Source organism: Argentina silus (genome assembly GCF_951799395.1).
Source record: "Argentina silus genome assembly, chromosome: 17".
In the NCBI taxonomy this organism is placed as follows: domain Eukaryota; kingdom Metazoa; phylum Chordata; class Actinopteri; order Argentiniformes; family Argentinidae; genus Argentina; species Argentina silus.
In genome coordinates this window covers 16,984,153-17,008,620 of record NC_139671.1, presented here as the reverse complement: position 1 = coordinate 17,008,620, position 24,468 = coordinate 16,984,153, and the positions used below count along the sequence as shown (strand labels likewise).

At 45.3% G+C, this 24,468-nt stretch overlaps 5 protein-coding genes across 5 annotated transcripts in view; 2 read left to right on the top strand and 3 right to left on the bottom strand.

The window, feature by feature from the left end:
- nhsl1b (NHS-like 1b) overlaps nucleotides 1–6,165 on the top strand; it is a 103,595-nt gene extending 97,430 nt beyond the window's left edge. The window contains 3 exon segments of the mRNA XM_083689376.1: nucleotides 30–121; nucleotides 123–154; nucleotides 3,418–6,165. Of these exon segments, the coding sequence (XP_083545502.1) occupies nucleotides 30–121; nucleotides 123–154; nucleotides 3,418–4,075 (782 nt within the window). The 3' untranslated portion in view covers nucleotides 4,076–6,165.
- A 1,512-nt stretch (nucleotides 6,166–7,677) lies between these two features.
- hebp2 (heme binding protein 2) lies at nucleotides 7,678–10,595 on the bottom strand. Its single transcript, XM_083688437.1, has 5 exons — nucleotides 10,507–10,595; nucleotides 10,022–10,156; nucleotides 9,671–9,806; nucleotides 8,944–9,124; nucleotides 7,678–8,657 (listed from the first exon to the last, which is right to left on the bottom strand). Exons 2-5 carry the CDS (start codon nucleotides 10,097–10,099, stop codon nucleotides 8,471–8,473), a joined length of 582 nt encoding a protein of 193 aa, XP_083544563.1. The 5' UTR covers nucleotides 10,100–10,156; nucleotides 10,507–10,595; the 3' UTR covers nucleotides 7,678–8,470.
- A 1,504-nt stretch (nucleotides 10,596–12,099) lies between these two features.
- kif25 (kinesin family member 25) lies at nucleotides 12,100–19,423 on the bottom strand (the record flags this gene model as incomplete). The annotated part of the gene is made up of 15 exons (XM_083689423.1): nucleotides 12,100–12,251; nucleotides 12,374–12,529; nucleotides 12,807–13,052; nucleotides 13,336–13,490; nucleotides 14,089–14,265; nucleotides 14,798–14,941; nucleotides 15,146–15,220; nucleotides 15,340–15,407; nucleotides 15,533–15,572; nucleotides 15,729–15,811; nucleotides 16,156–16,259; nucleotides 18,087–18,228; nucleotides 18,518–18,640; nucleotides 19,016–19,081; nucleotides 19,355–19,423. The coding sequence occupies 15 exons, from the start codon at nucleotides 19,421–19,423 to the stop codon at nucleotides 12,100–12,102; spliced, it is 1,800 nt and encodes a 599-aa protein (XP_083545549.1).
- Nucleotides 19,424–20,005: 582 nt separating this feature from the next.
- Nucleotides 20,006–21,425, top strand: ccdc167 (coiled-coil domain containing 167). The gene is made up of 4 exons (XM_083689154.1): nucleotides 20,006–20,116; nucleotides 20,349–20,443; nucleotides 20,583–20,635; nucleotides 20,895–21,425. The coding sequence occupies exons 1-4, from the start codon at nucleotides 20,066–20,068 to the stop codon at nucleotides 20,996–20,998; spliced, it is 303 nt and encodes a 100-aa protein (XP_083545280.1). The 5' UTR covers nucleotides 20,006–20,065; the 3' UTR covers nucleotides 20,999–21,425.
- Nucleotides 21,426–22,112: 687 nt separating this feature from the next.
- Nucleotides 22,113–24,468, bottom strand: part of cmtr1 (cap methyltransferase 1) — a 12,279-nt gene continuing 9,923 nt past the window's right edge. Inside the window, exons 22-24 of the mRNA XM_083688671.1 lie at nucleotides 24,315–24,427; nucleotides 23,943–24,051; nucleotides 22,113–23,724 (exon numbers count right to left, since the gene is read on the bottom strand). Coding sequence (XP_083544797.1) covers nucleotides 23,589–23,724; nucleotides 23,943–24,051; nucleotides 24,315–24,427 — 358 coding nt within the window. The 3' untranslated portion in view covers nucleotides 22,113–23,588. The remainder of the gene's footprint in view (nucleotides 23,725–23,942; nucleotides 24,052–24,314; nucleotides 24,428–24,468) is intronic.

Genomic DNA, 24,468 nt, shown 5'->3' with positions numbered 1-24,468 from the left:
CCACTTGTGTTTTCTCTCCCCCAGGTGAGGTGTTTTGACCCCAGCACGGGTGGACTCTTCGCCGCCCCCCTCCACCAAAGGGGTCCCTCGGTGGGACATGGTGACCCCCACCCGCCCCCGAAACCACCGAGGACCTCTTTGCCGCCATCCACAGGTACAGACCCCCATCCTGTCAACCCCCCCCCCCCCCCCCCCCATCCACAATGCTCCGTTCTCATTCACACATATTTCAATCTTTCTCTGCTTCTCTGCCTTTCTTTCTCTCTCTCCCTCCCTCCCTCCCTCTCCATTCACCACAACACTCTCATCCTTAACCCTCTGCTCCTTCCTGTCATCTTACCACTATCCTCAGCCCATTACATCTCTCCCTCCCTCCCTCCCTCCCTCCCTCCTCTCCCTCATTCCTTCGCTCGATTTCTTAGTCATAACTTTAGCCAGGCTGTCCCATCTTGTAGAGCCCACATCAGTCACACGACAGGTCCTCTGGCTTCTCTGAGGCAAGCGAGAGAGTGGCTTTCTCTGTAAACGTGTCTATCAACCAGAGACAGGCCTGCTCTCTTAAGTGAGCGGGAGCCAGTGGAGGCAGACAGGCAGTACCTGGGTGGTAGATTAGCTTAGCCTAGCTAGCATCTCCAGCATCTCTCAGTGGGTGAAAAGGCTGTTGGTTCATTCATTATTAAGCTAGTCGACACCCCCCTCCTCCTGAGGTCTTAATCTAGGCTACAATCTGAAAGGCTTCTCTCTCACTCTCTCTCTCGCTCTCTGTCTCTCTCTCTATCTCTTCCTCTCTCTCTCTCTGTCTCTCTTTCTCTCTCTCTCTTCTTGTCAGTCTGTGCTTCATGGGGTTTCACACATGTGTAGGCTATATGCGTTCAAAGAGAAGAAACACACACATGGATCACTCAGGCAACCAACCTGTGTGTGTGTGTGTGTGTGTGTGTGTCAGTCACGTGTAGCGGTGCAACACTCAGAGTTCCGAGCGCCACAGGATTTCATTTCAGGGGATTTTATTTTTTGTGTGTGTGTGCGTGCGTATGTGCGTGTGTGTGTGTGTGTGTGTAAGACTGTCTGTTTACTTTTTCCTGGTGTATTGCTCCTCAGTCTAATATGGTACACAAACATATTAGAGGGGAAGTTTGCCCTGAGATGGAAAGGCTACAGTGTAGAGCCCAGAGCACCAGCTGCTGTTGCTGACGTGAGGTAAATCCAAGTCTGTTTGCCTAGCGCTCCCTTAGCCCCTCCAATCCTCTATAAGCTCTCTCTATCTCTCTCTCTCTCTCGCTCCCTCTCCCTCTCTCTCTCTCTCTTACACAAATACACACACGCATACATACATACATACATACATACATACATACATACATACATACATACATGCATTCATACATACATACATGCATACATGCATTCATACACACGCACGCATATATACATACACACACTAACACACACACAAACACACTATAACGCACGCACACACAAACGGATGAACAATTGAGAGAGAGAATGATTAAAGCCTGAATGGATTGTTTTCACAATCCCAGTAGGGGGAGTTGCGCTTGCTGGAAGGATTTTTCACTATCAAACATTATACACAGAGAGAGAAAAATCGATGCTGCTCTCGAAACCGGCATTTAAGGGTTGTTATGTGCTTGTGTTTATTAAAACACTGAGTCGGTATTTGTCCCTGTCGTTCTTTTGTTTACTCCCTTCTAGCTTTCCAATTCACTCACAATTTCTCTCACATTTTCCTTCCAAGGGTTGGAGTTTGTAGTTTTGCGTGGGTAGTCTTGGTGTTTGTAATTTTGCGTGTGTAGTCTTGGTGTTTGTAGTTTTGCGTGTGTAGTCTCTGTGTTTGTAGTTTTGCGTGGGTAGTCTTGGTGTTTGTAGTTTTGTCATTGAAACAGCATCAGTCGGGGGAGTCAGATGTAGAGCGGTTCAGTTAAATCAGGTGTGAGGGAGTGATCTTGCGTAACGCTGAGGCTCTAACCTGTAGGCTAATGTTCTGTGGGAGCTCTCAGGGGACGCCATTGTATCGAGGTTGAATTTGGGGCACAGACATTCTGCCATCATCCCAACCAGAACTTGACTCCTGTTACCATTCTCATTTGCTCAATCTCTCTTTTCTTATGCTGTCTTCTTCTGTACGTTGTTCTCTCTCACTCTCACTCTATCTGTCCTGGACTTTCTTTACAATTCTCTCTCTCTCTCTCACTCCCTCTCTCTCACTCCCTCTCTTTCTATCTCACTCTCACTCTCTCATTCCCTCTATTTCTCTCTCTCTCTCTCTCTCTCTGTTCTATCATTGCTGTTTTTCATCATGTTACGTGTTTGTTGTTTCTTTCCTTGGTTCATTTACTTAAACCTCTCTCTGTCTACGGATTTAAAATGAGGATTAAATATTGCGTCTCCCTGCCTCCTTCACCCTCCTTCCCTCCTTCATCATCCCTTTATCATGTCGGCCACTGTCTTCCTCTTCTCCTCCCTCTGTTCCTTTTCCTCCTATTCTTCTTCTTCCCCTGTGCAGCAGGGGAATGCTACGTGCGAGCGCCCCCTGGCTAGTAAGTTGTGGCGTGGCGAGTAGCCCATTACTGTAATTGGCCCGGCCTGTTTCCACCCGTACTGTGACGCTAGCTCTGGATTAGCGCCATAATCTCTCAGCGCAACCCCTGGGTTAAATATGCTGTTTTCCCCCGTAAGATTATCCCATGTCCCCTGCTAACCATGGCTTTAGCGCAATGCTTATGACTGGGAGCGCTTTCCTACTGTTTTGTGTTTACATTCGGCGTTTGATATAGTGTGGTTTAGTTTGGCGCAACCCCTGCTGGTGATGAGGCCGAAGTGTCTTTAGTGACTTAAAAAATGCTCTGGGCACTTTTCCCAGATTGTGTTGTTGATGAATTCCATTGTGTCGCCTCTTAGTGTTTTTGTAAAGTTGCAGCGTGTGCAGTTTTCTTTTAAAGTTATTGCTTTTAAATAAAAGATTTAAAACCTCCTCCGCTCCAGCCCCCGCGTACCACTCATTCCCCCGATTGGTATTCCTGCTTCCCTAAGGCTTTTAACGTGGTGCGCCCCTGGTATTGCTGGGGGTATTGTTGACATATGGCGAAATTGGGCCACCCTTCAGAAGGGTGTGTGCCAAGTCTTTTTCGGAAAAAGCTTCTCTTTTTTTTGGAATAAAACTGGCTATCACTGGTTTGAGTAGATGTCTGTTTCATTGCTCTCTGGTGAGCTGTTCAGCTGCATAGATGCATCTGAATGGCAATTGAACACCTGTGTGCACAGAGAGAAGACTTCCTGTCCCTTCCTGACTCAGCCGTCTTCAACATCACTAACCCTGTCCTCCCACTCGTCAATTCATCATATCTGGTTGTACTGAATTCTGCAACTAACCCGTCTCTCCTCCTTTACCCTCAGGTCCAAGAGGAAGGTCCTGGGTCGCAAGGAGTCTGAGGACGAGCGGTCTGCGGGCCACTCCCCGTCTCCCCCCGTCACGCCCACCGGCGCCTCCCAGGTCCCGGTGGCTTCGCTCCCCCGCCAGGCGAGCTCCATCCAGCGCAACCTGCGCAAGTCGGCCACCAGCAGCGACACTTTCAAGGCCCTGCTCCTGAAGAAGGGCAGCCGCTCCGAGACCAGCTTCCGCATGTCCGCCGCCGAGATGCTGCGCTCCACCGACCCGCGCTTCCAGAGGACGCGCTCCGAGTCCTCGCTCGACTCGCCCGTCTCGCCCTCCTCGCCGACTACGCCACACAGCCCCATCGGCTCCCCGGGCCGCAGCAAGAGGGCGACGGAGGAGTGGAACCGCAACGACGGCCTGACCCTCTCCTCGCCGACTTCTTCGTCGCTGAGCGGGATGAAGTATGGCCGGTCACGCACGCCGCCCTCTGCTGCCAGCAGCAAGTACAACGCCCGCAACCGCATCCTCAGCAGCCCTATGACGGTCATCTGCGAGCGCGAGGGGGAGCTAGCGGAGAGTGCGGAGTACGGCGACGTCCCCGACAGCCGCTGCAGCCCCCTGCCCCTCCCCCTGCTACAGGACTCTAACGGCACTTTATCCGAGGAGGGCAGCAGTTAGAGACTAAGGGACACGCCCCCTGAATAAGGGGAGCTAAACTCACTCATGGACGCAGGGGAGGGGGGAGGAGCCAACGGTAGGCACTCTGAAGACTCTGACCCCTCCAAGCCCCACCCCCTGGCTCCAGGTCCTGTTGGTTCTGGACCTGGTTCTGAGGATGTGGACCTGTCAGGCCCGGTAGCCCTCACAGACTGGGCTGTACTTAGTCTGAAGTGGAGACCGGTTCAACTGCAGCTTTTCAAGACTCATTTCCCCCCCCTCTTTCTAATTTGTGCTTCTTTTCATGACTCATCCTTTGTGTTACAACTATTAATTATAGTCCTTTTTCCAAAGCCTGGTGTTCCCAAATTTGTTTTACTTGTTGGCTCTTTTTAATTTTTTTATTTCTCCTGTTAGAATTTTGGAGGTTCCGATTCTATGCAGGGGTTCCGTAGGTTTTAGAAGGTTTCTCTAAGGACTGGGTCAAGGGACAAGATAATGAAGGAATTGAAAAGTGATGAGTTATTTTGACTTTGCTGCAGTGGTGCCAGTAGTTAGGCCGCTGGCCTGAGTGGAACTTGAAGGTGTGCTGGGGGCTTGGTTTAAACGCCTTGTATTTCTGCTCTGCTTGCCGCTTTTCTTCTGTTAGCTTCAGAGAGTGCTTTAGAAGGCCATGGCTTGCAAGTATATGGTAGAAGATTCTAGAACTTGTGGATTCTTGAACACAATGGTACATCAAGCAGTTTCAGGTCATAGCTCATTTTTCTTTCTACTCTTTTGAAGTCAGTGGTTTAGTTTGCATGGCTGGAATCGTCATGGGGAAGTGCAGAGGGCTCAAGACTGCCCCCTAGGGACAGGCAGGATAAGGCACACATCGACAATGGCTCGGACTACATGACCGGGACAATATGGTGGATTTACAATGAAGGTTTTGGAAAACCTTGGGTGTTTGAATTTTAGTTTGTAGATTTGCACTGTCCAATTGTGTTCCTTTTCTTTGTTTGTTTGTGAAATTTTAAAACCATGTGTTTAGAACTGTTTTTATTAAGCCTGTGTTGTCATAACTCACACGTTTGGAAATGAAGAATGAATCTAAAAAGTAAACAAAAATTACTTGGAAAAAAAGAATGATACTGTCCTATTTTATTTGATCTTTTTGGTTACCAAAGAGCTAAACAATTAAATATAACCTGCTGTTTCTGATGGACACAATCAGATTTGTGATAGATGTATTGGACCAGAAGCTTTGGATGGTCCAGTCCTGTGGAGTTTGGTGAGATGACCTGCTAGAACCTTCTGGAGCTTATGATAACTATCTGTTTACCTTTCAACTAGGTTTCTTGTTTCCTGTGCAGTTTTATATGGTTCTTTATGTAAATACATAGAAAAGTGTTTTAAGTAACATTTCATTATTTTCAAAGACTTTGTACAATTTTAGAGCCCTTGTTGTTGGAAAAGAGTGGTTTCCTTTTGTAGACTATTTATTTTAAAATAGTGGGGCTGTGATGTGGTACCCCAGCCCCAGCCAACCAGCAGTCGGGTGAAGGCAAGGAAAGGTTTGGGGCATGGGAGGGGAGGGAACGGTCAAGAGGAGAGCCTGGTCCAGGTTTACAAAGCTTTTACACAAGGGCACATTTTGTAACCTTTATAGGGGGTGTAAAACTTAATTATTAAAATTAAAATTAAACGTATAGTACCAGAAGGAATGAAACATTAAAGTGTGAAATAAAGACAATGTTATGTCTTATAACTTATTGGCTGCCCTCGATATTAGTGGTGAAAAATGGCACCCCTTGGTGCAAAAGCTCAGTAAATCTGGCCCCGATATGTCGTGAGAGGCGGTGATAAGCGTGAGACTTCATAACCTCGTAACACCCATAACGGCAGAGGTTTAATCACCTGTGACCAAAGTGTCAAGCCCAGGCTCAAACCCAGCCATGATTGAGTGCTTGGCTCGACTCAGAACGGGAGTTGATGAAGTCTCAATCTCACCAAGCTGATCAGGAATGGGGGAGGGAGAGGGGGAGGTTGGAGAGGGAGTGAGGGAGGGATGAAGTGGTGGATGTGGAGGCAGAGGCAGGTTGCTAACCCTCTTGTGTATGTCTGTGTAATAAAATATGGTGATATTTAAAGAGTGGGTCTCTGTCTTGTCTCTCTCTCTCTCTCTCTCTCTCTCTCTCTCTCTCCACCTCTCCATATGATTCACGGCCATCTGCCAGCCTGCCGCCCCAAATCACCGCCTCATTAGTACCGTCGCCATAGCACCCGCGCTCATCCGTCACCCAGAAAACTCCACAGAGGCCGTCTCTTACCCCTCCCTCCCCGCAGGGTCATCACTTATGGCCCTCACCTCTGGACGTCCCATTAGAACACCGCATCACCGGCCATCCCATAATATCGCACCGGTGGCGACCTCTATGCCTTAATATAGATTGCTGCACCGTCAGGACCGGTGCCTAGGATGATAATGCATAAATGTGACTCTGTCATCCTCTCCAGTCTGGCTTTCGCATCCCATAGAGACGATGCTTTATTAAACTTCTACTCTATATTCACTGTTGGCCACTGTGACGTCAGCCTCCTGCCCCAAGTCCCTGAGGTGTTATTCCATTGTGGCATGATATCCTTCAATGTTTCCATAGAGACGGTCCCATCTCCAACGCATCACTGTTTAGTTAAATATTCAACAGTGCCACCCATGGCTCCCCTTTGGTATTCCACGGACTCTCCCCCCACATATCAATGTCACCCTGTCACCCATCAATCAATACAGCCCCGCCCTCCATTATCATTCCACTGACACACACACTGCCCTGCCCCCCCTTTTCAATACTTCAGTATCACTGGTACCCATATATAGACTCTAGCCAGTTGAACCAGAAAGACTGACTTAATAAATTAGATTTCCTGTTCCCATTCTTTAGAACAAGTGCAAACAAGCACAAACACTCAGTGTTAACTGTGTGTGTGTGTGTGTGTGTGTGTGTGTGTGTGTGTGTGTGTGTGTGGGTGGGTGTGTGTGTGGGTGGGTGGGTGTGTTTGTGTGAGAGAGACCCTGCCACCCAGCTAAGCTCTGGTGGGGGGTAAAGGTGAAACGTAAATGTTTCCCCTCGTTTCGCCTGTACACACCAGGAACGGTGCGCTACATTGGAGGCAGCAACCTGTATAACGTATTCAAATCTGATCACCAGCGGCGTACCACGACAGAGCAGGATCCTGGCTCGAAACATCACAACAAGCATCAGAACAGATTCTGACTTCTCAGCAGCAGACAAAGCAGGAGAGAGCGTCCATGCAGGGAGCTAGGCGCCCTGCCCTGTTTCTGCTGAGTGTCTGAACATGATATTGGGGAACAATTTGCCCAAAATAAAGACAATGACTCAGCGAATGTTGACTTGACTGCGTGAGAACAGAGGATAGGATAAGAAAAAAGGAGAGGAGAGAAGAACGTGAGGAGAGGAGAGGAGGGAAAGAGGGAGTGAGACTGCGAGCTATGGATTAGACAGGATTTCAGATGGCTGCAGGGGGTCGCGACCTTCAGAGGCTGTAGCAGGACAGACAGGTCAACCTTGTGAAACTCTGCTATGAGGGATGGTAAAAGTAAACAATTGTCTTATCCAATGTGCATTTATATCAGAGTCAATTTATTGTTTGAAAAAAAAACCACAATCTCTTAAATGCAAAGATGACAAAAAGTACATCCACACAATTTCAATCATAGTTTCATACTGCGTATCCGTATTTTCATATCATAAGTATATCATAGAACATATTTTAATCCGTAAAGAAAATGTTTTAAAGGTGTGATGTCACCACGGGTGTTGGATGACTTGAGATGTTTCAGATCCACCCAAACAAGACGTTTCACTCGCGAGTGATTCCGTCGGCATACGTGACAAAAAGGCTGCTGAGTGACTCATCTTGCTTTACGCTAACTATCTCTCGTCGCCCCGCTATTTCCTGGCAACGCCATATCATTTGTGTCATTTGACATTTTTAGCAGTACATCCAATTATTCACATGAAGTACAGTACATCACAGAATGTAGTACACAGATTATAATCCCTTTAGAATTTACCCAACATGAATGGGTATCTCTGTGTGAGGTAACTGGTGTAAATGTAATGTATAATATTGAATGATTATTACTAGTACATTAGGCACAGAGGGCACTTGTGGTCATACACACAAAAAAGCTCAACGGAGTGGCGTGTGGCGAGGCCTTGTCATAGTCAAACATGGCAACCTCTCCTTGTTTCTTTTCCTTCATCTGCACTAGTCTACGCACATGATGTTAGTGAAGACACTGAGGTGAATGCCTTGGCAGTTAGTGACATTAACAGATAAAGAAAACAAGCGGAAACTTAAAACTATTGAGATGCACCCCACGACTTTTGACCCCCACCCCCCGTCGCCCTACTCCTGGTCTGTTTTCTTGAGGATCCAGACCTCGTTCCTGCGGTTGGTCAGTTTGAGGGGGCTGTCGTAGCCCACGGCGTAGTAGGGCCCGTCCTCGTAGCTCACCCTGTCCCTCTGGAGGCTCTCCAGCAGCTTCTGACCCTCCTCGCGTCTTTTCTGCTCGCTGGTGTAGCCCCCGAATGGCCTGTGTGGAAAAGACGGGGAGGATGGTCAGGTGGATTGCACTTACGAGAGGGAGGAGGGAGAGGAGAGAGGGAGGGGGGGAGGGAGAGGCATACTAGTGTGATGGTTGATTAGACATCTGATTATGGAAAGAGCACAATACCTTAATTGAGTTTTTGATAGACTTTTAATGGTGTCATTAAAGACCTGAATAGACTCACAATGCTGACCATATACTGTTTACTAGTCCCATTTTACAAGTCTGCTTTAACTGTGAGAGGAACCTTTATGTCTCCATCAAACTGTACCTGACATATACGGTGAGCTCCTTCCTGTTCTCCAGGAACACTTCCGGGTTGCTGGGCTGGGGCGGCTCATCCTGGAGCTCCACTGGGATGTAGAAGGAGACTGTGACGGTGGTCTCACACGCCGGGCCCGCTCCGGGTTCCACCAGACATGTCACAGGGGCAGTCATCTCTACCTTTACCTCTGGGACACACACACACACACACACACACACACACACACACACACACACGAATAATGATAGGAAATCAGATACTCTTGATACTACCTGCACACTACCCATCAAGACCGATAAACCGTCTCCTACTGATGACACAAACATGCACAAACAAGCCTGAACTTGATACTGGTCATGTGTAACTGACATGTAATACCCTCATATACCTGTGAACATATGGTAGGGAGGGATATCTATTTTTCTAAGCAGACACTGATTCCACAAACGGTCCACTTACAATACAAATTACATAATTACAATGATTTAATACACTAGTACACTGTGGATTAGTAGATCACATGCTATAAACGCACCTGACAATACTTTACACAACACACAATAATCATAGAGAGAGACAGGTGCAAGGTACACCAACAGTCACAAGACACACAACGGTATGCAGATTGCTGGTATGGTTTGCTATGTATTTGATGATGACCTGCTTGCCTTGCACGGTAGTTGTTTCTAGAAACATCTAAGTCATGACGACTGCTTGCTGAAATACGACTCACTGTTTTTGTTGTTGCCTTGGATGTACGAAAAGAGACGTTTAAACCCAGTGCTCATCGCCTCATCCGAATTCATAGTGGTCAGAGAGGTGCTCATCCAATTGGTAGGGTGATAAGTGCGAACCTCATAGTCTTCAGCCTGAAACACACGAACAAACACGTAAGCCAGGTGAATGAATGCAAGTTCAGCTTGTTCACATTTGAAGCTGCCAGAATTGTCTTCATCAAAACGCTGAGCGGACCTCAACGCTGTACGTGTGTGTGTGTGTGTGTGTGTGTGGGGGGGGGGTGTGGGGGTGTGTGGGGGGGGGGGGGGGGGGGGGGGGGGGGTTTAGTAATAAAGTAGTGACCAACCTTATTTTCCTCAACAGGTGTAAACTTTGGGGACTGCAATCCTGTCGAAAACAGAGCTTGACCGAGAGCTTTCAGCATGTTTATTTTGGTTCTGATCAGTCCCTCTCAAGTAGATGATCATACAATGATTGACAGCTAAAGTAAAGAGCAAAGAGCAGTGATTGCAGTCAGTCAGCCAGCCAGTACCAAACTATTAAAGCATAACAAATCGATCATGATAAGACAACTCTCAGCATTTCATTTCGGTTTGGAACCTAGCTCGCAAACACCTTCCATATATCACTCACAACAACTGCTAACCAACCTTAACTAGGCTGACTATCAAGCAAGGCAATCACTGAAATCTAACGTTAGTTAGCTAGTTACATGTCATTAATGACTAACTACTAGTCACCTTCCATATACTGGAAATCTCTCCGACTCAGGTAGCAAACTATATATGTTTTCTTTGTTTTTAATGACAGAGAAATTAACTCATACAGTACCTGTCAACCGATGTGTTCATGTAACCAGGTGGTACTCTTGGGCGTGTATTTTATATAATACCTACATCTCTTTCATAACAGGAGAACTAGTTAGCATAATAAGGTGGGTAAACATAGCTTTTGGTTGGTTGTCGAGCGTTTGGTATAATAAGGAATGGTGCGTTCGGCTGCTGTAAGAAACTCGGAGATACGCCTTTCCGAGTGGGAAGAAACAGCTGTTCCGCATCCGCGGTAATTGGTTACTCGAAAGACCGGATCGTTTACATAGATGTCGTGTTATGAAAGATGCTACCTAAGTAAGGGAGATTTGCTGGTCCGAGTTTGACATTTGGAGGGTAAGCTTATCTTATTATATTAGTATCTGTCACCTGATGTGTTCATCTTTCATAACATGAGATCTACGTTACACACTATGGCGGGTAAGCGTAGATTGTTTAACGTTTGTATAAGAAGGAATGGTGCGTTCAGCTGCTGTAGGAAACTCAGAGATATGAGTTCCTCTGTGGGATATAACCACTAAAACGACCCATCAAGCCGGGGTTCTAAGTGGGAAACTCGGACCAGAATGATGATACCTGAGTTTCTAAGGTGTCCACTGTAACCTTTCACTTTCTCGTCAGAAAACAGACGCTGATTTCAACAGTAAATGGTGAAACATGTCAACAGTAATCATCTTTCTGTATACTTTTAACATATTTGATTGTAAGCAGTCATATGTGTATATATCATGTATATTTGTAGTTGGTTAACGTTCATTATGGATTGCGAAATCTCATTGGCTGAAGAGTTGTCCAGACTTCGAAAGCAATCAAATGCAGTTATGACTTAAACCAAGGAGCTAGGAGTTCCACAGAACCATCCAAACGGGGCATGAATGAGTGACACATTTCTGTGTTACACCTTAAATACGTATTTATTGAAGTTATCAATACAACAAAATGCATATACACAAGTGTAACAAATAGTGATGCTTAAAAAACACTAACGTAAGTGCATGGTTTATTAGAAAGGCATGGTATAGCAAGCACTGAAATGCAACTAAAAGAAGTTCATGCCAGTCTAAAATTCAGTAATTTACCATTCTCGTGGTATATAAATAAATCATTATGAAAAAAACTAACTATTATGAAAAACAACTACAAACTCCAAAATATATTAAAAACAAAGGGTAATTCAGTATCTAAGAATACGCATAAAAACAGTTCTGCGTATTATTTTGGGAAGGGACAGAGAGAGAGCTAGCCTGCAGGGAGATATGATGAAAGTTAATGTAATAATTCACATTGTCAAACATTTCCTAAAAGCACCCCAAATGAGCATCAATTTAATAGCATTAGTATTTGTTTGAAAGAGGCAACAGTAAAGAAAGAAAGGAATCTGAGACACTAAATACAAGTGTCAAACCAAACATATAACAGTTAAGTAAAGTTTCATTAACAAGAATTCAGTTACTTATCAAAGTAGTCATATTGACACAGATACAACATTTCACTACAGATTTCCTTGCAATGCTGTGTAAACCACGATTACCTGAATCCCCCTCCCCCCACTCTTTCATAGCGGGGGACCTTTCTCCTCTCCCTCATCCCTCTCTCACTTCAGTTTGAGGGTGTTGTTCTTCCTGCGAGGGGTGTCTCTTTGGACCTGGCGAGCCCGCGTTCCGAAGCCCAGAGACTGCAGTGACTCAGTCACAAACCTCTGGGTGGGGGAGACGCACAGCATCACCAGCAGCTTGGCATCGCCACCTAGTGGAGGGCAGAAGGAGGACAAAATTGATTGAACCTGATTGGCCATTTCTGAAGCGAGGGGGTGAGTGAGAACTGTGTGTGTGTGTGTGTGTGTGTGTGTGTCTGTCTGTCTGTCTTACCGATAGTATCCTGCAGTAGGTGAGTGAGCTTGCTGTTTCTGTAGGGCACATGGGGTCTCTGTTCTGCCAGTGCTCCGAGTACATCAGAGAGAGCCGACAGGCTGCGGTTTATACAGGAGGTCTCCCACAGGGCGGCGCCAGTCACTCCAGACATCCCTACACACACACACACACACACACACACAACCTTATCATCAGTAAACCCACACATACAGATCTGTATTGTTATGTTTTGTGGTCCTCTGTGGCTCAGTTGGTAGAGCATGGTACTAACAACATGTAGGTTGTGGGTTTGATTCCTGCTGGGACCATATATACTGAAATGTATGAACTCACTGCAAAGTCGCTTTGGATAAAAGTGTCAGCTAAATGGCATATATTATTATAGTTATACACATCCACACAAACACACGTCTATGTGTCTCATTCTTACCAACACACTCGCTGCCCGCCAGGTCCACCAGCTGTAGTTTGGTCCTGAAGGATGCCTGGGCGATGCTAGCTCTGGGGGAGGGGCAAGGGGAGTGGCTGGGGGACTGGTAGGGCGATGAGGAGGAGCTAGTGGAACGCTCGTCCGTTGAGTGGCGGGCGGAGGGGTTGGCACGGCGACAGCGGGGACTCCACCACTCCTTCTGGGACGTGCGCTGCATGTCCTTCTTGGCACTCTGTAACCTGCGGGCTGGACAACACCACAGGAACAGTCGCTAAGGTGTGTGTGTGTGTGTGTGTGTGTGTGTGTGTGTGTGTGTGTGTGTGTGTGTGTGTGTACGCGCGTACGTGTACATTAATGAGCGTGTGTACATGAATAAATGTGTGTGTGTGTGTCTCTGTATGTGTGCACGTGTACATTAATGAGCGTGTGTACATGAATGTGTGTGTGTGTGTGCATGCGTCTCTGTATGTGTGTACGTGTACATTAATGAGCGTGTATACATGAATACGTGTGTGTGTCTGTGTCTCACCCAGGGCCAGTGCGTTGGGGCTCTTGGAGGAGACAGTGAGGGTGACTATGAGGTGGGAACGTGACGAGTCTCTGTGGACCAGAGTGGGACAGCGAGCCCTCAGCCTCAGGACGGAGCTGATCAGCTGCATCACGTCTGCTGACCTCGTCACCTGCCTGGAAGAGGAGCACTGTCAAATTAGCCAATCGTAATACCTCACAATAAATCACACAAAGGGCTCTAAACGGAATGAGCAGGTCAAGTGCCGTCAGTTGCATCAATTCTGGCCCAAAAAAAATAGCAAAAAAAATATTTCAGACACACCCCCTCGCGTTAGCGCCCACGTTTGTGCCAAGACTGATTTTTACCCATTATAATATAGCCTCATCTCTCTCTCTCTCTCTCTCTCTCTCTCTCTCTCTCTCTCTCTCTCTCTCTCTCTCTCTCTCTCTCTCTCTCTCTCTCTCTCTCTCTCTCTCTCTCGCGCCATGGAGGTTCAGACTGTGACCTTTGTTGGGGAAATCATTCAAGCTAGTAGGGAATGCAGTAAACACCCAGGGCTATACGATCATAATGGATTTATATCAATGACACCCCCGCACAATATCTCTGTGTCACCATCCAATTACCCAAGAGATATAGCTCTCTAGACAGAATATTAAAAAACACACACACACACACACATACACTCTCATGTGCATGCTCACGTGCACACTCATACTCACACGCACACACACACACACACACACACACACACACAGGTGGACTACTCACACGTATGACAGGCATGGCACCTCGCTGATCCCAGTGCTGGTAGTGATGACGTCTCTCTTGGCGCCCATGGCGACCCCCTCCTCGTCTTTAGCCAGCAGGTCAAACACCTCGTTGTTGTACACCTCCACCACTGACACCTCCACTGTGTGGCTCTCAGCAGGCTTCTCTGATATCAGCCTGTGTCACGCACGCACGCACACACATGCACATGCACATACACACGCACACACATGCACATACACACACACCGACAGTAAACACCAGCATACACACACAGGGAAAAAGGGAATCGTTATATATATATATATATATGGTCTCTCTTTCTCTCTCTCTATATATATATATATAGAGAGAGAGAGAAATATATGTATATATATATATAATATATGTAGCTCTATAGATATGACCTTTATCATCTATGAAATCATGAGGCCCATCTGCTGTTCTTCACCTACTCCTTCCCTCTGTTTCTATACCCAGTTCATATGACCCGGGTGCTCACTCTCATCCCCAGGGGTGATATATGAAACCTGGCCTTGGTTGTGTAAGGTCACATGATGTGTGTGTGTGTGTGTGTGTGTGTGTGTGTGTGTGTGTGTGTGTGTGTGTGTGTGTGTCTTTCCAGAGGTGTGGAAGAGGTGGGAAAGTGAGGTTGATTACAATTGTGTCTTATTGTGTTTTACTCTCTCTCTCTCACACACACACACACCTGAAGAGCTCGGTGGCAGCTTTGGTGATGATTCCCTGTTGGGCCTCTCTCTGGGGTCCTGAGGGGTCCTCAGGCTGGGAGCCAAGCATGGTGTGTGTCTTGCCACTGCCCGTCTGACCGTATGCCATGATACACACATTGTACCTGCCAAAACAAACATCAGTTGATGCTATATTAAATACTATATTATTATACACAAATATATTTATCATATTTTATCGTCATCCAATTATTAAAATGACCTGGAATAGTGTCATGATGATGTGTTTTGTGTCAAAAAGATTTATATATTCATATTCATATATATATATTCATGAACTGAATATAAAGATATTTGAGATCACTCACCCATCCAGCAGAGAAGTGAGGAGAGGCTTCACTTCCTCAAACACGGCATCCTGGGAGTCCTCCGGACCATGCACCCTGTCAGTCACAATCCCCATGGCAACAACAGATTGTATGTCTGACATTGCAATATAAGCCTTAAACCGTTCAATGCACACAACACAGTGTCATTCTTATCAAGTTGTGAGTAATATCACCTCTCAAACTCAAACATCTTGTTCAGTCCTGGGTTCCCTGTTTTGGTACAGTTCACTAGAACTGTGTCCTGGAAAACGGAAAGCGAGAAACAGTTGGAATAATTTCAAGCTTGACTTGTTCCACACAATGAGTCAGACATAATAATAATAATGATAATAATAATAATAATTAGATGAAACCACTTGGACTTACATCATTGACAGCTTGGACCACTTCCTCTGAGGTGGCAGACCTGAACAGAAAACAAATCACAAATGACTGAGTTGAATAACATCAATCAACTATTTAGAAGGCACAAAATGCGCTAAATTAACAAACCCTTTCACTAACACACAGAAATGCTTGAATGCAAAACAAATGATCCCAAACTCTAAAACTGAGGTTTTACCCAAATACTGATAGGGACCCCTGTCCGTCAAAGGGAAGGACTGGACGCACGCGGCAGTGGACTCTGATATTACCCCTGAGCTCCTGGAGAGAGAGAGAGAGAGAGAGAGAGAGAGAGAGAGAGAGAGAGAGAGAGAGAGAGAGAGAGAGAGAGACGGTAAGACACATGTGTAATCAACCTCTTCCACACCTAAGACACTTATCCCCATGAGATACAGTCAACTGCAGTGGAGGTAGAAATCGGAGGACGGGCTCATTGTAATGCATGGAATGAAATTACAATGATACCATTCCTCATTCCATTCCATGCGTTACAATGAGCCCGTCCTCCAATTTCTACCTCCACCAGCTTACACTGGTCAACAGTAAAGTAGCAGTGGGCCTGTCTCCCTAAACACAGATAATATCAGACACAACATCATTCTTACCACCAGGGTGTTATGAAGCAACTTCCTCCTCAGCCTCTCAGTCTTGCACCGCTCCTTCTCCTCCTGTAGGGAGCGCTCTAGAGCCTCCATCTGAGCCTGCAAACCTGAGAAAACACCATACAATACAGATGAAGTTAATTCAAAAACACTGTAGTATTATCATTGGGGAAATGGTTGTTAGAACCAATGGAAAACTCTTGTGACTTCATAGAAATTCAGTAATTTATCTTAAAATAGCATGCAATTATTTGGAAACCCAGAGGATTTGCTTTGCTTTGCTTCAAGTATCCATGATAGTCATGGCATGTGAAATACTGAATCGGGCCCAGGTGTCCAGTCATCTCCAGGTAAGACCTTTTAACCTCGGCCCAAGCTCTTAATCCCAACACACACACACATACATACATGTCAACACACACACACACACACACACACAGGATAAAAGAACTCCTGGAATACTCAGGATCTGTGACGGTGGAATAAGGCTTAGGACATGAGGATCAACTTCATCTCTTCATCAGCAGGAGATGATCTGCTTATCTGGTTTAAGATCACGTCAAACTGAAGATGAACTCAAATACATATCTCCATCTCCAACTCCTCTACAAACAAGAATAACATGCAAATATGTTTATTTATTAATCATTACTTTTTTTATACAGAGCAATCTCAATAACCTACAACGATTTGGCCTGAAACCCTGCAATCACATGCTACTGAAATCTATGCAGAGGATAAACCACTAGCAACAACAGAAAGGTTTTAGAGTTAGAGAAGATCTCCTGGGCCCTCATGACCTAACTACACATGTTGTTAAGCTGGGAGAAAAATGCATTGCATTTGACCTATACTGTCCATAAACTATGGTTCACGTCATACGGGTTGGGTGATTTCACTGTACAGGACTTATAGTGACACTTGATTGATTGCTCTGAGTCATTGTTTTGATAGGATTAGAGTTGTCCCTCTGTGTTTTTCTAGGAACACTCTCAACAAACAAGGGGATGAACTGAATGACACAATCCCCAATTTGACAACGATGATATTTTGTTGCTTGAGTCCAGGTACTTTTATGCAAATACCAACTGAACTGCGGTCAGCTGTCCTTACCCTACACATTTAGCAAAAACGTAGTGTAAATAAGCATTATTACGTTCTATAAAACGTTTTTTCTTTTCTATTTTGTATAACTTCATTTATTTTCATTTCCCCTTTATGCATAACAAAAACTATTGTCAATGAATGTCAGTTCTCATCCCGTCATTGTGATCAAAACATAACCTGCTGTTAAATGCATAAATTATCCTCATAGGCAGTATGTAGGCCTGCAGGGTCATGTACGGTCAAGTGGTCCAGGGGATTTCCCCACTGGCACAGGATAGACAGCCTAACCATGTGACTCAAAATAAGTTGCCCTAGTGCGTCCCACGGAGCGCTCGTCACCATGGCGACCAGGTGACGCAGAGGACAGGACACACGACCTTGCCCAACCGCGCTGACAGTCTTATTTGAGAGCGAGTACCGAGGGCGGGGTAAGGGAGAGGAGGGGAAGGGTTAACGGGAGAGAGGATTATCCCCAAGACAACAGGACTCTAAGCTATGACCAAAGCACGATAAGATACCTGAGAGAGAGAGAGAGAGAGAGAGAATGAGAGAGAGAGGGGGTGGGGGGGTGGGGGAGAAGCTGGCCGAGGTGGAGACAGTAAAAAAAGAGGGAAACAATTATAAAGGGGGATAAAGAAAATATCAACAGATAGAGGGTGAAGGGTGGGAATCAAATGAAATAAACAAGTGCAGGTAGGTAGACCATCCACGTGTGTGCAAATTGGATTTGCAAAATCACTATCCGAAATAGACTTGAACTCCAACAGGTCCCCGTTACAATAAAGCAAACACTTCCTGGTTGAGTGATGATGTCATGATGCACTCACTATGCAGGTCATCACCACGGTGACCCTGGATGGTGGTGGTGGCTTGGCCAAACATCTCCTGTAGCTGCTTGCTCTGGTCCTCCAGCTCAGTGGCAAAGCCTGCATACACGGCAAACACCTCTCTCAGGTCCTGCTTCAAAACCTGGAATAACACAAGAATAAAACCATGTGAAAGAGATGGGGAGTGTGTGTGTGTGTGTGTGTGTGCATGTGTGTCTGTCTCTGTGTGTGCGTCTATGTGTGTGCATGCATGTGTGATTTGTGATTTCTAATAAAGCCTCAAATTGTGTATGAAATAATGTGAGGGAGATATTTCATGGGTGTGTTTAAAAGGTGATGAGTTCAAGGGCCGACATCAACACCCCTAAACAACAGGTGGTCATTCCTCCTCTTAACCGAGGTCTAAAGACGAGTGGCTTTGGGGGTTTTACCTGTACTTCAGACAGGAGTTTGGCCAGGGCAGACAGGGTGCTTTTTTGCACAATTCTCTGGTGCTGCCGACGATTCTTGGCTTCGGTCTCCTCCTCATGGTCTCTGCGAAGTTTCCCCAGACACTAGAGAGGGGGTGACAGGAACAGGCACCAATAAACTGCCATTACCAGACAATACACTTAACAACACACTGAAATATAACACAGGCCCAACTATAAAACAGGTCCACAGGCCTATCTCATGAACTGAAGAGTGACTGAAACATTTGTTATATGCAAAACAACGTGTTCACGAATGTTGAGCCATGTTGCATTTCACCTAGTTCTTAGAGGCTATAAGTAAATCGCGTAGGTAGATGCCGTCTTCAAGCACCTTATCCTGCAGACAGTAAGCACCATCTTTCCCTTTGCATGTAAATTGACCAGCGGGTGTAGTGGCCCGTGGCCAAATGGACCTAGCTATCTTCATCAGTGGAGGAAATAGGTCACCCCACTCACCTTAGCGAGTCTCAGATGAAGAATTGCATTTTCAGTTTCCAATTCCAGAATGCGTTCTTCTTTACTCTGGAAACGTTCGTGACAGATTAACTAACGCTTAATGAGTGTAGATATATTTTAAATACAGGATATTTTAATGATAGAATTACATTGAATGTCAAAATAAGAACAACTAAAAGATTATAATATAAAAAAACAACTAATAGACCTACTTATGAATACTTTTACTGCACAATAAATAGGCCTTACCAATAGCTAACAAGATGACATTTGTTTAGCTTTATGCTAACACCTGTCAAACCTGCTTAGCTTAGACGAACCAAAAAAAGAAACACATACCCGCAGTTTTTGCTCCAGAAGATGTACTTGGTGCCCAAATATTTGGTCTCGGTTTATGAAGTGTGGCATTCTAATATATTGGGGAAACAATGCCAAAGTACAGTAAAGAGAATCCCTACGCGTCCGATGCTGACAACCTGCGTCCTCGCAGGTCGGATAATGCGATTACGCACATTACTGTCCAGGATGTTAAAGTAGATGTCTGCTAAATGCAGTAAAGATGTCCATCTGTGCGTAATTCTTTGGCGTCCGTTGTCCTGAGAAACGCGCAGTCTGATTGGTGCCATGAGCTTTTGACTGGCATGTTTCATGAGAAAACTCGTTGCCAATCTATTTGAACATAATTTCAGGGGATATCACTGTACTCGCATGTCAAAGTGAAGTCTGAATATATGCGGATTAATGTTAATCTTCTTAAAACTGCTTTGTGCATTCAAACTCAGTCACAAGAACCATCACTGGATTCAATGTAGGCTTATTGACAGTTCAAACGCACTGTTGTAAATCTAATCCAGAACGAAAATGTATTCATCCTTTTGGATAGATTTTGAAGCCACGGACTGTGAATCAAAATGATCTCTAATACTCCACGAAGATAGGGGGCGATATGTCCCTATATTTGATTTTCCTCGTGCGCAAGAAGAAGTAACCCACTGCGGACAGGTTGCACACTTGAAATCTGGTTTGTTTACTTGGTGCTTAGGAGCCAAGATGACTAAATGTAAGGATAGAAAGAGAGAAAAATTCAGCGTCGCTAGCGAGGTAAGACACTTCTCGACCGTAACTTGCTAACTGTGGCTACCCCCCATGGCATGATGAGATAGACGACAGCTACGTAGCTATAGGAGCTCCATTCAGTAAATATTTATTCTGCTGTCCCACATTGATATGTGTCCTACCTACAAGTTGCCACGTAGCCAACCAAATGTCATGTGCTGTTCAATGGCATAGCTTACTAACCCTAATAAGTATATCGTAAATGTTCTCTGCACAGATCGATCGTGTTGAGGAGCGACGGTCGCGTTGTCAGGACAATATCGAGAGGGCTGAGTTCAGAAAGCGGCGCGAGGAACTGTCAGATCAGGACAGGTGATGATGATGATGAAGATCTCGTTGATGATTGATTATTACAATGGAGATGATGATGATGATGATGATGGCGGTGGTGGTGATGATGATGATGATGCCAGTGATGGCTAAACCATCTATCTATTTATCTACTCAACAGAGAAGCGCTGGAGGATGAAATGAAGATTATGAATGAGCGGCTGCAAAACTTTGGTAAGGAAAAGTGTAAAAACTATATGGTCACATTTCTCCAGCAATTGCTTATAACACATAGACCCACAAGTAAAAAATCATGTCAATACGATACTAGCTGTGCTGTGTTTGTGTGTATTCTCTCTTTCCACAGCCACTGAGTCAGTTGTCCTAGCAAGGCTGTGTTCTTCTTCTGGCTATTGTGTCCTGTGGTATTCGAGGTTATGAAGCAAGGTGTGAAACGGAGAAAAATAAAACTGTCTTTGAATCTTTCCCCTAGACAAAGAGCTGGATGCGTTGAGAGGGGAGAACCGAAGGAACATGGTAATGTCTGTGGCTCTACTGGTTGTTAGTGCTCTCTTCTACTATGCACTTATCTACTAGGCCTGCTGCCTGTTGAAGAAGACTCTTCATCATGGCAGAGGTGACTGTATTAAGCCTACACCCCCCATCAGGACCAAATACCGCTTTGGCAGCTAAGGACTACATTTCCCATGCTCTCAGTTGACCTCGAAGCATGAGCCACGTGCTCCAACCACATTGTCATAGTTGCTCTGTTGCTCTGGCTGCCAAGCTTTGATTGACTCTTAAGCTCTGACAGGAGCTGTGTGTCTCCTGATTGTTTGAGGCACTAGAAACGTCATGAGTCATTCATTTCTAAGTTATCCAGATCCTCTTGGGCAGAAGTTTTCTCTAACTTATGCTTACTACCAGAGGTAATGAAAAAGCACAATTCTGCACAATGTTTATGTGAATCATGGACTTGATCAAGTATGGAGTTTAAAGTTGTCTTCCACCCAGGCTACAGACATCCTATGCTGCCTTGCACTGTGACTCACAATGTGCCACGGGTACGAAAACATCTGTCTTCATTCATTTGTTGACATATTGTTCCTTGAGAGACATAGTGTTCCTTTTGTTGTCAATGTTCCCAAAGACCACTAGCTTTTGCCTGTCAACCAAACTTGAGATACTTGATTGGTTGTCATACTTTACGTTTTGGACTGATGCATTTAGGCTGCACACTGTGTACAGTGTAATGCAATGCAGTGCAGTATCTTTGCCTGGTTTCCACCAATGGAACCGTGCTGTGAGATGTGTTTGTGTTTAAATCCACATCCTCAAATCATCCACGTTTTATGTGCCAAAATAAATGTTCCTATGGCCTTTTTTATTTTATTTTGCAGTCATTGCATAATGTAACCGTGCTTCTAAATGGTTTACATTTAAAGTATCTATTACTCATGCCTCCTGCCCCTTGTGTTTATTGTATATGTATAAAGAAAATAACATGCTTTGTGTATGTTTTTTGTAAATACTTGGAAGCAGAGGAAACGTTGAATAAATAATGTTTTTAAATGTGAGTTCCCTTGGGTTCATCTTTAGATCCGAGTGAAACGTTAAATTTATCTGTAGAAAATCAGGGACCACAACTTCACTACTTTGTAACTGTCGGTGATCGTGCAAAGGAAGGAGAATTTTGGAATTGTTTCTGGGAAGTTCACACATTTTCTTTTTATTACTACATTATCATCGTCGTCATCATCATCATCATCATCACAAGGGATGAAACATTACAAAGAAAAAAAAAATACACTTCATCCTTAACATTTCACAAACGAAACAAAACTAGGATGAAAGGCCAAGGCAACAGAATGCAACAGAAACACACAGGGAGGCATGAGTAGAAACACCCCCAAAACCTGAACCCCTCCAAATTCCCAATGTAACCCCCCCCAATAACTACCAGGACAGATCTGCGTTTGATAAGAATGATATAGGCCAGTGCTATTATGCTACGTCGCTCCACTCCCCATGTGGACAAAGCTTTGGTTGTCAACTTGAGTTTGTAAGAGGTAAAGCTTGGCTGTATAAGCTAATCCCAAGCTAGCAGGGACTTTTAGAGACAGAGAGAGAAAGAGAGAGAGAGAACTTAAAGGGTAAAAAAGACAAACAGTGTCTGAGAAAAAGATAGATAGAATCAGTCCTTGGTGTAAAGTTAATACAAGTCAGGCATACAGGGAGGGACCTAAGGCTCTATTTTAGCGGCGTAAAAAACAGTCTTGGTGCAAACGCAGGCGCTGGCGGTGTTGCTAGGGGGTGTGTCTGAAATATTAGTGTTATTTTCAAGGCCAGAATTTTTCAGCGCAACTGATGACACTTGACCTGCTTATTTTACACACACACACACAGGCCTCTATTACAGATACTCCTCTCACCTCAGTGCAGGTGAGACAACGCTCCAGCATGGTGGTAATTTCACCTGTCACCACTAACACAAATTGCCAATACACCTGCATTTGGACTTTTGTCTGTTTTGCGGCATCTTAAAATAGAGCCTTTAGAGTGCCTCAAAAGGCAGTTTCAGAATTTTAGTGCCAAATAAAAACATACATGTGATTGTGAGAGACGTTGTGGATGGGGGTAAAAGTAAATCAACCTTTATATCAGTTTCTTCTCAAACACACGCACGCACGCAAGCACGCACACAGACACACAGACACACACACAGCAAGTCATGGAGGCGTGGCAGGAATACAAGCGAAGGGGATCAATAAGATCAATAGAAAAACCGGAGCATGCGATGCATCATGATGGGGGAGACGTCATGTCAGTGTTTGTTGTCTTCTTCATAAAATATTAAAATGTAATATAATAAGCTGCATTCTGGGAAAATCATAGAGCCTGGGGCGGTCGCGCGACGCCAGAGTGGTCTGTCCATGTATGTAGTTATGGTTACGAGGAAAGCTGTGTGTCAGAGCCACAGTTTGGCAAACGGTCCTCCATGTTGGCTCCAAACACTCCATAGCAGTTTCTAACCTAGAATGCAATGGTCTTGGATGCCAACTTGGATTACTTGGAGCCAACATGGCACCCCTTGCATATTCTGAATGGGAATCCCAGTTTGCCCAAACCTGGGTGTCTTGTCTATGGCAATTAATCTATGTATCTATAGGTGGCTCCCCCTGGTGGTTCAGGGCTGGTAGTGCTGGTGGATGAAGGAGAGCACGTCTTCCTTGGACAGCTTCTCGGGGTCCACCCGCGTCTGCGAGTCGTGAACTCTGACCCCGTCCTCCCATGCCCAGAACAGCCGTTCCGAGTGGCAGACGCTAAGGAGACACACACGCACACACACACAAATGGGAATTAGCAGCATAACATCATGTCTTAGGGTGATTTACAAACCCCCCCACTTCAAGATAAATATTTAGACCGATCACAAATGTTTTCTCTGTGTTGACATATAGATTCAAACGCAAAACAACAAATGACTAATCCAGAGAACTTCAGATATGTCTCTGGGACACAGGTGCATTGTGTTATGTACTTGAAAGGGGCCACGGAGGTGGCAGGCAGGTCATAGGTGGACTCTTTAGTCGTCTTGTTGTAGAAGAACTTCCTCTTGGAGTTCTTACTGTAGGCCATCGTCCAGGGGTCTGCAGGTCAAAGAGAGAGAGGGAGAGAGAGAGAGAGAGAGAGAGAGAGAGAGAGAGAGAGAGAGAGAGAGAGATGCATAAGACAACACATCAACATGCCCTCTCAAAATCAACATGCACTCAGACATAGGGACGGACATAGGGACGGACATACAGACAAACATCGACAGACACAGACAGAGCAACATAGAACGACAGACACAGACAGACAGAACGACAGACAGACAGACCGACAGAGACGGACCGGCAAAGTTGACGCTCACCGTTGATAGTTTTGATGATGTAGAGTCCACTAGGGAGGAAGTGGCGGTCGTCCCTGCCTGTGTAGGACAGACGAGGGATTCCCCCGGAACTCTTGGTCACCTTCATCTCCAGTCTGGGAAATCACATTGATTAAACACACTTCATACAGTATGT

Coding starts and splice junctions, on each gene's coding strand:
- hebp2 (XM_083688437.1), bottom strand. CDS start 10,099: ATGCTGAAAGCTCTCGGTCAAGCTCTGTTTTCGACAGGATTGCAGTCC. Junction 9,125..9,670: donor CCAAGGCAACAACAAAAACA/GTGAGTCGTATT, acceptor TGTGTGTCCCAG/AGGTAAAGGTAGAGATGACT. Junction 8,658..8,943: donor GAGCTCACCGTATATGTCAG/GTACAGTTTGAT, acceptor TTTTCCACACAG/GCCATTCGGGGGCTACACCA.
- ccdc167 (XM_083689154.1), top strand. CDS start 20,066: ATGACTAAATGTAAGGATAGAAAGAGAGAAAAATTCAGCGTCGCTAGC. Junction 20,444..20,582: donor GAACTGTCAGATCAGGACAG/GTGATGATGATG, acceptor TCTACTCAACAG/AGAAGCGCTGGAGGATGAAA. Junction 20,636..20,894: donor TGAGCGGCTGCAAAACTTTG/GTAAGGAAAAGT, acceptor TCTTTCCCCTAG/ACAAAGAGCTGGATGCGTTG.